This window comes from Culicoides brevitarsis, chromosome 1 (genome assembly GCF_036172545.1).
Source record: "Culicoides brevitarsis isolate CSIRO-B50_1 chromosome 1, AGI_CSIRO_Cbre_v1, whole genome shotgun sequence".
Taxonomy (NCBI): domain Eukaryota; kingdom Metazoa; phylum Arthropoda; class Insecta; order Diptera; family Ceratopogonidae; genus Culicoides; species Culicoides brevitarsis.
Window position 1 is genome coordinate 10,730,478 of NC_087085.1, and position 18,155 is coordinate 10,748,632.

The following is an 18,155-nucleotide window of genomic DNA, read 5'->3' on the forward strand; positions in this document are numbered from 1 at the left end:
AATTCTTAAAGCGAAATTTGAGTTAAAGCATTTCAAAGTTCATATAAATTTTGACTACCAGAGGGCGCTTTTATATCAAAATAGAACAAACTACGTCACTGCGTCACAAAAACTAATCTAACGACTATTTCTTGACTCGACTCGAGGAAAAATGATATCGCATCAAGGATTGATGTGCATGGGATTTACTGAGCATAAATTTGAATAATTCTTTTGTTATAACTGAATATGATGGGAAGCAATATTGAAAACGATGTTTGTTTAATGTACCTTGGGAATTTTATCGCAGATTTTCCTCTTTCTACCTCTCGTTTTCATGAATGGATGCCTGTCTGGTTGGCACCCACATCACACAACGTTTGCCTGCTTATCTTTTTGTACTTCATTTAATTTACTTTCTTAATTATTCATATCAGTGTGTGGGATTTTAATGTTTATTTACATAAATCTTTATTATTATTCTTACTTTTATTTACTCGAGAGACGACGAGAGACGAAGGAGACTAAGTAATATTTCAAAAGTCTGAGATACATCATGTGAAAGGAAGATATGTGATGTTTACATTTTATAACAAATTTAAACATTACCATCATCTCGTACTTTGTTGTAATGTTTGCAGGTTAACTCACAAAATTGGATGTTATCTTATTCGTTTAACGATACAAATATTTACATTTTATCTGTATTTGCATGGCGATGACTGACGCTCCATCATGCCATATATCAGGAAAATTTGACGCATAATATGCAATATTTTGTTTGACAAATGTATCTAACGGACAACTAGCAAAAACTTGGCATGAGTCTGATAAAATAATCCACATGGTGTAATCGTTGCTTGTCATGCAATGTTTCATTTTTTTTCTCGTTCTTCCTTTTCTGCGTCGGTTGTTCGGTAGTTGGAAAGATATTACATTTCCTTGATAACTTGTAAATTGTATGTATTTTATTATTATTTGTTGACTTCAATTTCGTTCCCCGCATGTTTGCTTGCTACTTTACCAGAAAGAAGCTTATATCTGTTTTCAACGTCATGTGTTTGAGGAAGACATGTAAGTAGTTTAATTGTGAAAAATTGATTTTTGTAAAAGTTGAAAAATTTTGCGAAATAAATTCAAATAATAATATTTTCAATTATGTAATAATAAATTCAAAATTTTTATAATTTAAATTTGTAAATTTTTACCATTAAAATTTATTAAAAAAATTTTTTTTTTAAATTTTCTTTATAATTTCTTTAATTTGCATTCATTTAAAATAAATTGAAATTTTAAAATTTGTTTTAATTTAAATTTTTAGGTTTAATAAATTATTATTTTTTTTTTCGAAAAATAAAAATAAATTAAATTAATAATTAATAAAAAAAATAAACAAATAAAAATAAAAAAAATGTTCAATCATTATTATATTTAAATATTTTAATTTTTTAAAAATTTCTAAAATATTTTTTTATTTTTATTTAAAACTTTTTATTTTTTTTTAATTAATTTCAAATTTTAATAGATTAATTTAAAAATTTTTTGCATTAATTTAAAATATTAATTTATTTATTTTTATTAATTAAAAAAATAAATTAATTTTTTAATTAATTTTTAGAAATTTAAATATAAATTTTTAATAATTTTGAAAAATTTATTTTTTTTTTCAAATTTTTTTTTAATTAATTTTATTATTTTTTTTTTAATTTTAATTTTTTTTAATTAATAAAATTAATTTAATTTAAAATAAAATTATTTTTTTTTATGAAGCAATTAAATGATTATTTATTTATTTATTTTTTTTTTTTGTTATTTTTAAATTAAATAAAATAAAAATTTTATTAAAATTCTAAAAAAATTGTAATAAAAAAATTTTCGAGACACAAATTTTTCACAATAAAAGTAGAGCAAGAGTGAGTCAAGTAATAAAAAAGCAAAAAAAAAAAGATTATTCATTCATGTGTGTGTTTTTCCATGTACTTGCGCGTTTCTCGTGCACTCACCCAAAACACACGAAGATAAACATCATGAAAATTTTGTAGTAAGGCGATAAGTATCGGGTTTTGCTGAAGTTTCCTGTGACGAAACGACGTCGCTGTCGCATCAAAGACGCATTTATTTACAAAGTGCTCATTCCATTTAGTGTAAAAATAAACAAAATACATTTTAATATAATTTTGGTTTGGTCGCACACTAAAACCATCATGCAACGTGAAAAAAAATAAAAAATGTTAAATTCGCATGTCATTACCAATTTTACAGCAAAAGTACATAAATTAATCATGGTAAGCCCCCCTGTATGGGTTTATTTTAATAATAATAATAATATTGATAAAATCATTAATTTACCGAGCGCAGAGCGAGAGAAATAAACTAAAACACAATTACACAGCATATAACCGCACACTGCCCAACATTAAAATAAACCACATGCAAACCAATCAACTGTGGACATGAAACCATATGTGTCCTTCTATCCACTCTCTCTCTCCGGCTACGCATTTGCTGATTACTATTATTATTATTATCATTATCATCATCATCATACAAAACGGGTTAATTGTCATTCATGTTAATTTGTGACAGACACACAGGAGTTTAGCGTGTGGGACGACGTTCGAAAATGATTATTATCGGTATGCATGCGATGCCACGCCATATTATTGCCTCGGTCAGACACTTTTCATGGACACACACTCTCACATTTCACTGCGAATGAAAAAAAATAGTTTGGTTTTGGTTACCGATATCATTAACATCATCAGCATAAGTATCTCATTAAAATGCTTATCGAAGCGTAAATTATGAATTTTGGTTTGAATAAAATCGTATGAAAGTGCATTGACTGGCATTGGGCATTGTGCATGCGAAAAAAATTAAAAACTACTCAAATGTCAATTTAGAAAATTGATTGTGTGTGTGTGTGCAAGTCGCTTGCAGCATATTAATGTTCTGTGTACACAACAAATTTTTTTGTGACTAATTGCAATTACAACTTTTGACACGGATTTAATTACATTTTTGTACGTGCACGTTGGATATTTGCATTTATTTTTGGATTTAAAATCCGATCCAAGTATGGAAATGTTTAATTAAATTAAATTAATATAAATAAATTAAAAGTTCGACCTATAAAAATTTTTTTCAGAAATAAAGTTGAACGTTGCTTTTAATCGCATTTAATATTGAATGAATTTTTTTTTAGTTTTTAAAAAATTTTTTTTTATTGAAGCTTGTTTAATAAAAAAAATATTATTTATTTTTTATTTTATTTAAAAATTATTAAATTAAATTTTTTTTAATTTATTATTTTTTTTAATTAAATAATTAAAAAATTTTAAAATTAAATTTAATTTTTTTATTCATTCAATTTATTTGTAAAAAAATAAAAATATTTAAAAAACAAGTATTAAAAATATATTTTGAACATTTAAAAATTTGTTTAAAATTTATTTGAGCTTTTATTTAATAAAAAATAATTTTTATACTGTCCAATTTTATTTATTTAGGTATTATTGCATTTATTTATTTTTTGTAAATTTTTATTTATAAATTTAGACTTATTTTTTTTATTTAATTAATTTAATTTAATTATTTTGTTCCAATTGGATATGAATATTTTACATTTTTAAATAAAATATAATTTAAGCTTTTAAATAATAATAATTTTATTTAAATGTAAATAACAATTTAACTTTGATTAAATTTAATTAAATTTTATATATATATTTTTAATAATTTTTAAATAAAATAAAATAATTATTAAAAAAAATAATTTTAAAAAATTAATTTCATTTATTAATTTTTTTTTAATTTTCTTTATTTTTATTCAATTTTTCTTTTATATTTTATTTTTTTTTTAATTAAAAAATCAGACAGACACCAAAAAAGACAATTTTTCACATTTTTCGCACCATAAAAAATTATCGACGTCAAATGCATATAATTCTCGATTCTATAAAAGCCACTCAACGTCCTTAGTAGGAGTTTTATTTTATTATTTTTTAAATTCTATATAATTAATTGATGTACATTGCTCGCTGTTCAGATCTTGTTAATGATGTCTGGCGATTTAAAAGTCGATTACTTCAATAAAAAAGCAACAACAACGCTGACCAGTAGCTATTTAACGTTATGATTGATTATTTATGTGAATAAAATTATTATTTAACGAGGAATGTTGTCTATTTATTTATTCTTGACGTTTTTTACAACACGCCGTTGGTTGATGTAACCGGAGTTTTTATGACATTTAAACGTTATTAATATTTATAAAATGCTGACAAGTAAAGTAACATAATTAACAAAATAGACAACAAGCTCCATTAAATGGCATTGCAAAGTTTTTGCCAACTTTGTAAAGCTCTCTCAATCATTAAAATTAAATTTACTTGATCTTTCACTTTTAATTTGAAAAATTTAAAGCAATTTCCTTGTGATGTCCATTAGGTTGCTTGGTTTTGCACACACAAGATTATTTTGAACTGTGGCTTTTCGACCGCACAATAACCTCTCGTTTCTCCTTCTTTGCTTGCGTTTGTGACCGAGAGAGAATTTTCCTAAATCTATAACTCCATAGGAAATGTCTGAATCATGAATATTACAATATTTGGCATACTTTCCCTTGACATACCAAAAATATTCTGAATTTTGCGCCGTACGTAAAATAAATATGTGATGTGGCCAAAGAGACCACAATATTATGGTTTTATAAACTCAAGCCCATTAACAAAAGTATTTTATGTTTTAGAGAGAACTGAGCATGTTTGTGTGCCGTTCATTCATCCCAATTTTTGGTTTTTGCTCTACTTTGCGTACAAATGTGGCACATCTACCGCACACAAAACATCACATGGCCTCAAGGGTGGATATAGAATTTTATATTTGCCAGTTATTAGGCGCAAAGCAAAACAACAAAGACACACATTTTCGTCTCTGTTTTGCTTTTTCTCTCTCATAGCACTTTGGTTTTTATCAACTATTTAAATATTTAATGTGGGATCATGTGTTTTATTGGATGGCACGTAGTACGATTTTATTTCATAACAAAATAACAATATCTCTATCTCCTCTTGCCAATTTGAATATTTTATCTTGACTGGCGGTTTAACTTTTTGTTTTTAATTTTTTTTTTGCAAGCCTAAAATTTTTTGTTGTACAGTTTAAGTATTAATCTTAGTTTAAGTATTTTATCAAAATTTAATTATTTTTTAAATTTTATTTTTAATTTATTTAATTAATTTTTTAAATTTTTAATTTTTATTTTAATTTTTATTAAAAAAATAATAATTTTTTATTTTTAAACATTTAATTTAACTTTAAAAAATTTTTGTTTATTTAATTTATTTTTAAGATAAAATTATATAAAAAAAACAAATTTTTATATTAAAATAATATTTTTTATAATAATTTATAAAATTTCATTTTACTTTTAAGCCCAAAATATTTTTTAATTAAAAAAATATTTTTATTAATTTTTTTATTTTTAAATTTTTATTATAATTTATATTTTTTGTTCAAAAAATTAATTATTTAATTAATTAAAAGAATAAAATTATTGATAAATTTGTCGTTTTATATAATTTTTAATAGTTGAAAGAATCAATTTTTATTTTAAACTTATTTTTTTTAAATTAATATTATTATTATAAATTTGAAAAAAAAAAACAAAAATATTTGAAGTTTTTAATTAATTAATAAAATTAAAAATTAATTATTATTTTTGAATGATTTATCAGTTCAAATTTTTATTGTTAACTATTTCTTAATATTTTATAAATTAAAAATATGTATTTAATTATAAATTTTATATTTTAATTAAATTTTAAAAAATTTTTTTTTTTAATTTTTTTATTTTATTATTAAAATAAAAACTTCAAATATTTTTTTATTAAATTAATATTAAATTTTATTAATAAAAAATTAATTTTAAAAAAAAAAAATAAATCTTATTAAAAAAAATTAATATAAAACAAAACATATTTTATTATGATTTATAATTAAATAAATAAATTTTCATCTTTTTTTAAATTTTTTGAAAATTTTAAATATATTTTTTTTTATTTTAATTTTAATACTTTTTTTTTGCGAAAAAAATTCGATAATTTCTCAAAAAATTAAAATTACACGTTAGGTCAGTAGTAATTTTTTATCATAAATACAATCGCCTCATCAAATAAAAGGGCGACAATGTAACTTCTCATTACCCACTAATTACATCGTAAAAAAATACTTTAACAACAAAAAAAAAGTAAATTTATGAGCAATTCAACAATAATTTACTTTACGACACATAACGCAGCGCGACACAACGACTGGATCTGAAATGTAATTACACAGATATTGATCAAGATATTGCGATAAAATATGCCTGTCGGGGCGAATTTCATGCATAATAATTTAAAAACGAGTCAGGTGTATATTTTTTTTTGTTCTTTATTTTTTTTGTAGTGCGATGTGAAGTGATGTGATGGTAATTACTACTGAGCCGGGTGTGTATTTAATTCTCACAAAAAAAAAATTATGTAAAAAAAATATGCAAAATATGCTGGAAGAATTTTGACCGAAAAAAATTTCATGATTTTTTTATGTTAATATTTTAATGTTAATAAATAATATAATAAAATATTTAATTATAATGATAAAATTATATTACACACGTACAAATATGTACTTTCATTAACCGAAATAAATTCCTTTTGTCCACTATTGTTGTCATTGTTCGCAAAGTTGACATTCATGTTGAACATTGGCCAAATTTCAATAAACATTAATTATTATTATCATTTCATTTATTATAATTATATTTGAATGAATCAAAAATCCGCTTAAAAAAAGAATTAAATATAAAATTTATTCAGCAAACGCTTTTTTTTTTTGTACATAAAATATTTTGCGGTGAAACGTGATGGAAATTATAATTAATTTCGAAAAAAAAATCTGAATATTAAAAAAAAGCGGAAAAGGTATCTGTCGAATTTAAATCTGCTTAAATTGATGTTATGCCTGTGTATTAAAAACATTTTTTTTACAAATTGGAAATGTCAGAAATATTTTATTATTTATTATCATGTATGTTTAATTTACTTGTATGTTATTTTTTTCGGGTGAGATATATGATCTTCTTTTTTTTATGAACACGCGTTATTTGACGATAAACATGATCAACAGTTACAATTATTATGCAAATCCGTTTGTTGTTGCGAGAGAGAAAAAAAAATACATGACATCCGCCAAAATTACAATCAATTGATAATAATTTAAAATTTATCATGTTTCATGTGTATATAAAATAATATTTATAAAATACGTGCCTAAAGCAATTTTCGAGTGTGTATTATTTTTTCGGCCAAGCCCCGTTTGTGATAAATTATTAAATATTATCACACATAATTTAAAATGTCTCGTCATATATATTTTTTTTATTGTATTTAAAATGTGCATAAATTCAATTTTTCATTTTTTTTTTAAATTTATACACACGCATGGATTTATTTAAAAAAAAATATATAAATAAATATTTGTGTGTTGTTACGAGTAATAAAAATAATAATGATACGAACAACAAAAAAAAAATATCCACACATCCATGTTATTATCTTAAATACAATAAAATAACAATATTATTAAAATGTATACATGACACGTTTTTTAATATTAAATTTAAATATTTATTGTTATCATATACGTTAAAATACATATAATAACAATAATTATTATTATTATGTACTGTGTGTCTGTCGCTTGTACGATTATTATAATAAAACAAGTTTTTAATGCATATTTATAATAAAAACAAACGTTAAATGGGATCAGAACTCACCTGTTTATGCATTTCAACATTTAATCCGTATGACATTTCGTAGTACTGCGAATTAAAACAAAAAAAAATGTATTAAAAAAATATTTTTACGCCTTTTTAACAAAAATAACGATGCGACAGAGGCAACTTTAATATCTCTTATTTTTATTTTTATTAAAATATTTATTTGCACTTACCATGACATAATGTCGTTGCATTTCTGTCTTTTCTTGTGCTAATTTTTCGCATTCCATTTTTAAGCTGTTTATAAAGAAATAAAAAAAATAATTTAATATATAAATTTATTTTTAAACAATATGCATATTATTATTTTTTTTTATATTTATTACAAATTGTCTCAGTTCATTTAAAAATTTTTTTACTTACTTGTGATATTGTGCCTGGAGGAAATTAAATTCCTCCTTTATCCTATCGCAACTTTCCACGACTGTGAATTTGAATGGCTGTGCCGGTTGTGGGGGACCCTAAAAAAATAAAAAAAAAATTGATAAGTTATTTTTGTTGAAGTTTAAAAGAAGAAAAAAAAAGTTTCATGATATTTTTATCGACGATGTCATTAAAATTCCCGATTAAATGGCTCTCGTAGTAAAATAACCACTAAGTACCGAAACTTGATAACTTTTTGCACAGAGAAAAGTGTACTTGAGAAATACACTTAAATTTTTTATGTCTCTTTATTTATTTCAATTCAATTTAATATTATATTGCGATCATTATTACTTTGCAGACTTTTTATTTTTATTTATCATATTAAGACATTCCCAAAGTGGATGCCACTTGAAAAATTTATTTATTTCATCATTTAACGATTGAACATTGCCATTTCGAGTGTTATTTAAGTCTATTACTGAGGCAAGTCTTTATCTGCGACGTCTATTATTGCGATTGTTATTACTATTTTCTTTACTTTGTTTCGAGTGCCCTCTCGAAGGCATGTTCAAGCGAGCGCGCACAGCCAAAGTTTGTATTTTATTGTTAATTACACCTTTTTACTTGATTATTTACCTTTTATACTAATGTTTGGTTAAATGATAACAATTCTACGGAAAATTTTTCGTATGCACATCACGACGAGTGTGTTGTGATAAAATATAATAAACGTAACATGTTGTCAGGGAATTAGGGGTTCCGTTCGTTCGTATATGTGTGTGCCCGCTAGGCAAATATTTGATTATTAGCACTTCTTTCGTGAGTGAGTGAGCAAATGTTGGAGGGTTATAGAACAATTTTATTACACACCCTCGTTTTATGACGCTGCCCACACAATGAAAAAGTCATGTCTCTCAAGTTAAAATATTTGCGCGAAATGAAAATTAGAAAGAAATAAAAAAAAATGTGCATTGGGGCAAAATTTTAAAATGTACATTGGGGAAAATTTTTAATTGTGCATTGGGGCAATGTTTCAGAATGTGATTTGGGTCGAAATTTTAGAATATGCATTAGGGCAAAGTTAAGAATGTGCATTGGGATGCAACTTGAAAATGTGCATTGGGACAAAATCTTAAAATATGCCTTGGGGTGCTTTGTTTACATTGTGCATTGGGACAAAATTTCAGAATGAGCATTGGACTAAATGTGCTTAATGTATATTCCAAAATTTTGCCCTTATGCAATTTCTGAAATTTTGTCCCAATGCGAATTCTGAACTTACATCTCAATGCAAATTTTGAAGCATCAGCCCAATGCACATTCACAAGTTTCATCTCAATGCATATTCTAAAATATTGTCCCAATGCACATTTTTAACTTTGTCCCAATGCACATTATTAATTTAACCCCAATGCATATTTTAAAATTTCGACCCAATTCACATTCTAAGATTTTTGCCCCAATGTAAAATTTTTTTGTGAGTTAAGCTCGTAAATTTTCATGTCTCGCAGATATTTTTGAGCTTTCGAAACACGAATTTTCCATAGTTTACCTTCTCTCTCGCGTCAAATGTGTGCACACGAGGGAAAAAAGGCAATATTTTATGAAAGCGAGCGAAACGGAGATAAAGCACAGCCGATAGAGGGTCAAGTATCGTTCGTATGTGGACTATAAATAATAAATGCCCTAAACATTTGATATTTATCCATCTCCTGTGCCAACAACGACGCAACGTACGAAAGAACGAACGTCAGAGTCATAAAATAAAACATGTTTATTTTATGGCGCGATGGCTAGCACAAAGTGGTTGCAACAGCTAAAAACACGCATCCGCCGCCGCCGCCGTACGAAAGGGGAGAGAAGCCCCTCTTTTTTAACCGAGCTCTCTTTCGGTTTAATGATTGTGGTTTTTGCGTGTCACACAGACACAAAACTGCATCGCATGTCATGAAAATAAAATAAAACACAATGTTATTATTATATTTGATACCGAAATCAACCGAAAAATGGACACAATTTAGTAAAATAACATTGTGTCACACACAGAATGCAGAGAGAGATAAATGCGAGTGTGGTGACAAGATTTGTCGAATGCGAATGACTCTATAAATATTGTTGTGTGTCGATGATGACACGAGAAGAATGAAACCAAAAATTGCACAAAATTGAAAATAAAATCAAATTAAACTTTTTTGAACGTACAATGGCCAAAAATGGGGTTTTATCGGCATGGATGACAGCTTGTTGTGTGTACGTGAAATGCATGCTATCAAATTTCAATTACTTTTCGATATTTATTTTAGAATAATAAACGGATATTTTTGTGTTTATTAATATTTAAAAAGTCACGAAATATTTCTTAAGTTATTTTTGGCGTAGATTTGAATTATAAAATGTCATTTAATTTAATTTAAAATAAATTTATTAATATTATTTTATTCGAATTAATTTTTAATTTTAAAAATATTTTAATATATATTATTAATTTATAATTAATTTATTTTTTTTCTTTATATTTCATTATAAATATTTTTTTTTTTAAATAAATTTATTATTTTTTATTTTCAAATAAATAAAAAAATATAAAAATAAATTATTAAATAAAAAATAAAATAAATAAAATCGAAATTCTTTTTATTTTTTATTAAAATTAAATTTTAAAGAATAAATAAAAATATTTAAAAAATAATAAAATTATTTAAATTAAATAAAAATATTATTTTTTATTTAATTTTTTTTTTTTATTTAATTTTTTTTTTAAATTTATTAATATTTTTGATTTTTTTTAATTAAAATTTATTAAATATTTAAAAAAAATAAATTATTTATTAAAAAATATTTATTTTAAAATTTTATCTATAAAAATTATTTTTTGCTTGAAATATTTTTTTTTTATATTTTCAAAATCTGATAACATTTTTATTAAAAAAAAAAAAACAAAAAATTCAAATTTATTTCGAATAGTGAACATTTGTCGATCAAATTGAAATTCGTCTGAAATTAGAAACGATTTCCGGCACAAAATTTATTATTTTTATGATATAACATAAACAAAGTATTGCTAATTCACCAGAATTTCGTCGGTTTATTATTCACTAAACAAAATCTGTTACGAAATTGGTCATCATTAGTGAAAAAAATCGTTGACGGAATACAAAATTTATGCTTTGCTGGAATTTGAGAACATGTGTATTATTTTTTTTTATTAATATTTGTTCGTCGTGGCAAATAAATATCATATAACATCGATAAGGAATTAGGTGTAAAATTTATTTCTTCTGAGAACTGCTTGAGTATTTCTCAAACAATAACTGTCACAAACAATTTTTTTCTTTCCTCATGGCTGACTTAAATAGAGATAATCTTATTTCCACTCAAAACTCTTCCATTGAATATTTTATATTATAATGATAACTCGTGTTATTTTTCTATCTGGCAAAAGAAAAAAATTTTCAAGCTTCTAGTACATTAATTATATGGAAAAAAAAGTTTTCCTCTTGAAATAATTTTTTTTTGCCCTTTCTGCATCACTTCTTTCATTCAGCTTTCATTGATGCTGCTGATGATGATGTTTTCAACATTTATATTATATTAAAATACTTTTTTTTTCGCTTTTTTATAAAAAAAAATAATAATAATAAAGCGAAGGATGAATGAAAAATGGAAGCGAAGCGCAGTGATGTCGACAAAAAAATAACAATGAAAGGGAGAAAAAAAGTACTCGTTATATTATATTTATTATAGTCTAGCAGAGTTCTAACACCTATTCCGCGCCATGCACCGCCAGACATCAAAGAGTACATTTATGTAATCACCGTTTTGAGTCACAATTTTCACGGAACAGGCACGACGATGACGATGATGATAAGCGCAGAAAAAAAATGTCGAGTTATTTGTAGGGACATGCCTTATGGGCGAAAAACGGGTCATGTTAACCCTTTGGGAGCTATATTAACCCCTTAAAGGAATTATTCGGACCCCTTAAGAGGTTAATTTAAACTCTTTTTGAAATTTGTGATCCACAGACCAAAAATATTAACCACTTCAAGAGGTTAATTTCATCTCTTTTAAGAGTTAACCCCTCATAGGGTCAAGTTAACCCTTCAAGGGATCAACTTGACCCTATAAGGGGTTAAATTAACCTCTTGAAGGGGGTCAAATTTTTGGTCTGTGAATGACAAATTCCATAAGGGGTCAAATTAACCTCTATAGGGGTCCATAAGGATCAGATTAGCTCCTTAAGGGGTTAAATTAACTCCTGAGGTGTTAATTTAACTCCTTAAGGAGCATTAAGGGGTTAACATGACCCGTTTTGAAAATTTTCATTCACAGACCAAAAATATTAACAACTTCAAGAGGTTAATTTAATCCATTAAACTTTGAGGGTTAACCCCTCATAGGGTCAAGTTAACCCTTCAAGGGATCAACTTGACCCTATAAGGGGTTAAATTAACCTCTTGAAAGGGGTCAAATTTTTGGTCTGTGAATGACAAATTCCATAAGGGGTCAAATTAACCTCTATAGGGGTCCATAGGGATCAGATTAGCTCCATAAAGGGTTAAATTAACACTCAAAGAGTTAATTTAACTCCTTAAGGAGCATTAAGGGGTTAATATGACTCCTCAAGAGGTTAACATGACCCGTTTTTCGCCCATAGAGCTCCGTAAAAGGCGAATATAATCTTTTCTACTGCCGTTTCCCTTCTGGTTTATGAAATCCATTTGATCTTCTCTGCACAGAGAGAGAGCGAAAACTAACTCTATTCGTACATTTGTTATTTTTTGCTTGCCTCACACTCGGTTACTTACTTAAAAAAGCAGGCAGCAGCCATCTAACGTTGTTCGTTGTACAAAAAAAAAACTATGCAAACTGTTTATACAGCGCATTATGTGCCATTTCAGCTTGCTTTCGTATGCAAGGCACGTCATGGGAATCGGCAAAATGTGTATTTCGGTTACGTTAAGGATGTGCTGGGATTTTAAATGATTTTGGATTTTACTTTTTTCTTTCTCTTCTTCGTCGTTGTCGTCGACGTCGAAGTCGTTGTTGTTGTCGGTTTTTTCAGAGAAATAGCAAAATAGAAGAGGAAATAATATAAAATGTACTCAGTTAAGCTGTCATACGAACACACAGAGGTTAAAGAATGGTTTACCTTATGAAAAGAAAAATTCTTATTTACGTGCCTTTCCATGCTTTGGTTGGCGTCGTCGTCGTCGTTGTTGTTGTTATGCCAGAGCATTAGACTCAAGGTGAAAATTTATTGATCGCTCTAACAAGCACGAGCGAGAGAGAACGAGAGATGATAACGTCGAACAAGAAAAATAGAAAAAAAAATCGAAGAAGTAGCGGAACAAATAATTTATCAGATAGAGAAGAAAACTTTTTTTTTCTTGCCAGCAGAAAATAGACAAATGGCAGCAGCGGCAGAGCAACAATGAACTAAACCGAGTTTTAATTTAGATTTCCGTTTTTCGCTTTTTACTTTCCGCCGTTTTATTATGTTATCGTCGTTAAAATAAATAGCAAAGTTTCACGAGAAAGAGACGACTTCTGGTTGAAATAAATTTCAGGTAATTAAGTTAGTTATGTGTGTATTTATCTCGTGTCAACATATGTTTAACCACGACTCTATTTAATGTCTGTGTGTGGATGAAAAAAAAAACATTTAACACAGAAAAAAAAAAGTTTAATCGCTACTTTATTTAACTTTTCTTGTATTCTTCTCGCATGTAATGAGAAATGAAACATAAAAAAAAATCCATAAAAAACTCTCATCATCATCATCAACATTAACGCATGTATTCTTTAATGAGTGAGTAAGAAAGTGAAATGTAAAAAAAAAAATATTATGAGAGAAATGAGTTGTTAATTTCCAATTAACTGTCGATTGTTGATGTATAACATTTTTTATTTCTTTTCTTGAAAAAAAAAAATGTTTATGGTTTAATTAATGTGCGACTTCAAGAGAAATAATAAAAGAAAAGTAAGTTATAACTTGAGCGCATTTATTTTCATTTATTGATTATTTTAAATTATTAATTTCAATAAAAAAATAATTTTTTTTAAATTTAATTTTTAATTAAAAAATTAATTAATTTTAATTATTAAAAAAAAAATTAATTTAATTAAAATTTTAAAAAAAATTAATTTTTTAAATAAAAAAAATTTTTGAAAAAAAATCTTTAATAAATTATTTAAAAAAATAATTATTGTTCAAAATTATTTATTTCTTATTTATATAATTTTTATTATTTTAAAAAAATAATTAAAAATTAATTAATAATATTAAAAAAAAAAAAATAATTAAAAATTAAAAAAATAATTAAAAAAAAATAATTTAAAAAAATATTTATTAAAAAAAAATAATAAATTTTATTTAATAATTTTTATTATAAAAAAATTTTATTTTAATTTTATTTACTTTCATATTAATTTATTAAATTGTTAAATTTTTTTTTTTTTATTAAATTTGAATATTTAAAAAAAAAACTTTGTTCAATTGAAAAAATTAATTTAAATAAATTAAAAATTATTGAAATAATTAAATAATTATTGAAATAATAAAAAAAATTATTTTAATTTTAAATATTTTTAAAACATTTTATTTTACAATATTTTTTTTTATTTTTAAATTTTTAAAAAAATATTTTTATTTAATTTTATTTATTTTTTTCTTTAATTTTTCAGAACACCCGACAGACATTGCAATAAAAATTTTTCACCGAAACACATTAAAAATAACATTATCTCTATATTTGCACATGTGGAACATTACAATAACGGATCACAAATGATAATTGGCAATGCAGGTATGTTTCCGAGAAACAATTCTCGTTGACCATGAGTCAAGTTATTTTTATATTAATTGAGAGTTGTCTTGTCATGTCATGCATTTCGTCAGAAGGAACAACAAAAAACACATCCTGAGGTGTTATTTTATTATGCATTCAAAAATTATTAAATAGAAAGTCAAACATATGCCGTTTTGAGATTTTCCTTTAAAAAAATAATAATAAATAATTATAATGAAGCAGGTCGATATTAAAAATAATAATAATAATCATGAAACATTTTATTTTAATAATATTCGAAAAAATAAAAAAAAAATAAAATGAGAGATACTTACACTAACCGGATGCCGGGCTGCAACAGCTGCCGGACTCGCATACATTTTCTCCACAATTGTTTATTTACGGTTTAAACTCCTGGCGATGCAATGTAATAATCCAATGTAGGTTGTGTAGTAAATCTTTTTAACACTCTCCAACAAGTGTATTTATTATAATTTTGTATATTTTATCACTTTTATTTTTTATACGAAATTTTTTTTTATTCGAGAAATTATCGAAACCCAATTGTTGAATAACACAGATGTTTAATTATATGGAAGAGTGTCATGTACGTTATACAACTACCGATAATAATGATTATTTTTCGTGCAACTTTGGTCACTTACAAAATATATACTTTGCTTGTTGTTGTTGTATATGATATTCATAATCATATTATTATTATCTCTTTTATATACTCTCGTTCTCGTTTATTTTTTATTATTATTTTTTTTATTATTACACGATTATTGACCTTTTTTTTATTAATTATTAATTGATACTTTTGTATCCTGCTTTTCACTTTTTTTTATTTAATTTTTTATCATTTGTTTACACTTGATGACTTTTTTTTATTTATTTTTGATTTTTTACACTCTTGATTTTTTTTCTTTATGATGATTATTTTATTATTACTTTTATCTTTCATTAATTTGTTTGCAAAAAATAAACATGAAATGGCACAGCGACTCTCTTTGTTGTTGTTATACAATTATTTTATTTATAAACGACGTCGTCACTACTTGAATTGAATTTAATTGATAAAGTGATTTCTTTTTTTTTTTTTGTAGTTGTTGTTAATTTAGTGCGCTCTAGTTAATTTATATTTATTTATTTTTTATTTGCTGCGAGTAAGTCGTCGTTGTCGTAAACAAGTCATTGATTGCTTGTTGTTTGTGAACCTGAAAAGAAAAAAAATACAGAAAATTATTATACAGTTTAATTAATTGAATCGCGGCATTTCGTTTCGCTCGTATTTTTATTGAACTGGAAATCGCTACACGAAAAAAAAATAATCATAATTTTTAGTCTCGCGTCTGTCGTCTGGTTTCTATCATCAAATTCATTTTCCGCTTCTTAGAGCAAACACATTTTTACTTTATTTTATCAAGCATGGCATGTATAACTCATGAATTATTAATATTAATGATGACAAAATTGTTTCGGTAAATTTAACATATTTAGCAGAAAATTTTCCTTTCTTTTCCTCTTTTATACCGTTTTTTTGTATTTTCTTCTTTTATATTTCATGTACGCCGCATGAGATGCGAGATTTAGACAAAAAGGTAATAGTCGTCGCGTCGCGTCAGTTGGTCGGAAACATCGTCGTTAACACGGAGTGACAAGAAAAAATTGGTTTTGCGACCCCTTATAAAAAAAATGTAAGTGATTGATATTTAGATAATTTTTTTCTGTCTTTTAAATTAAATAAAATCAAGTTAATGAATCGTTTTTTAAAAAGTAATCAATTTTTTTTACAGTTTTTATAAAAATTTAACACAAAAAGGACAATTCGCTTCAATAATTCATCACAAAAGGTTCTTACAGGTTGCGAAGGGTGGCAAATCGGCGACCCAATCATAAAATATCGATTAATGTGATTTTTTTCTCCCTTTTTTATTTTATTTTATGATTTTTTTTTCTTTTTAGACTCAAAAAGGACGCCCAAACCATTAATGACACACAAAAAAGTGAATCAGAATTTCCTTCGCATCATTTGCTTTGGCGAAGAATGTTTGGAGAACACACAAAAAAAAAGTTATAATAATATATTGATGATAGACACGAATGACTTGACTACTTTACTTCTCTCTACCTTCTTGCTCGGGACTGCAGAAAGAAATTTTTTTTCTTGTCAAGAGAATAAAAGGAAAAAAATGTCTGTAGATTAGTGAGGTGATTATAAAAAAAAATAAAATAAAAGAGGAAGATAACGGAACGAAGGAAGAAGAAATCTTTGAAATGGAAAAGAATGTTTTTTAGATTACTTTTTTTTATCATTTGTCTATCTTCCTTCTCGATTTTTTTTTCTTTTTACGGCTTTTTTATAACTTTTTCTCTCTCAAATAAATTGAAGACTTCGTGAAAATAATTAATATATATTCGTAAATATATTAAGTGAACGAGATTTTTTTAAAAAATCTATAAATAAGATTGCATTAATTAATTATTACATGAACTCCGTGAACTCGATTGATTAAAAAAATAAAATAAAATAGGAATTGCGGTCACATCTCGTAGATTTCTAATTACTCATTAATTTTTTGGCGGAAATTTTGTGATTTAATTGATAACGACGCGAATTTAATTATTCATTTATTTTTTCACATGCAATTAAACATCAGCATTTAAATGAGGCATGTGGCGGTGAATTCATCAAAATTACTAAACAGCTCAGAATCTCGCTAATAATCCGTTTTTATTGCCGGTTTTTTTGTTTTATTAATCATTCATACACTTTTTAATGTAGATGGAACTATAAAAACAACTACCTCGACGTCTATTAGCAATAATAATAAAGAGTCAGTCACGCCTTCTTAATTACACACTTCATCCATGCTGCTGCTGATGCCGGGAATATGTGTCATGTGTAGCATGTGTGTTAACGAACCAAAACCAACTAACAACAAAAATGTGTTTATAAATAATAGAAAATATTTCCACATTTTTTTTTTTTTTTGAGATATGAGCGAGAACGTTTGATAGCCATAATAAATAAATTTAAAGCTTCTTTAATCTCTTTTTTGTGATTGTTCATCATCTTTATACCTATCTACTTAATCTTTTATTATTATCATTTTATTTCTATCATTATCTCTTTTAAAATATTTATCATGGAATTAATATTAAAAGACTCAGCTCTCTTCAAAAATCAT

At 25.2% G+C, this 18,155-nt stretch overlaps 1 protein-coding gene across 3 annotated transcripts in view; it reads right to left on the reverse strand.

Moving 5' to 3' along the window:
• The window catches only part of LOC134837452 (protein groucho-like), a 67,853-nt gene that overhangs the window by 10,860 nt on the left and 38,838 nt on the right, over window positions 1-18,155 (reverse strand). For all 3 annotated transcript variants that reach the window (XM_063852830.1, XM_063852838.1, XM_063852846.1), the window contains 4 exons: window positions 15,297-16,181; window positions 8,168-8,265; window positions 7,978-8,041; window positions 7,802-7,846 (listed from right to left, as the gene is read on the reverse strand). In XM_063852830.1, coding sequence (XP_063708900.1) covers window positions 7,802-7,846; window positions 7,978-8,041; window positions 8,168-8,265; window positions 15,297-15,341 — 252 coding nt within the window. In that variant the 5' untranslated portion in view covers window positions 15,342-16,181. The remainder of the gene's footprint in view (window positions 1-7,801; window positions 7,847-7,977; window positions 8,042-8,167; window positions 8,266-15,296; window positions 16,182-18,155) is intronic.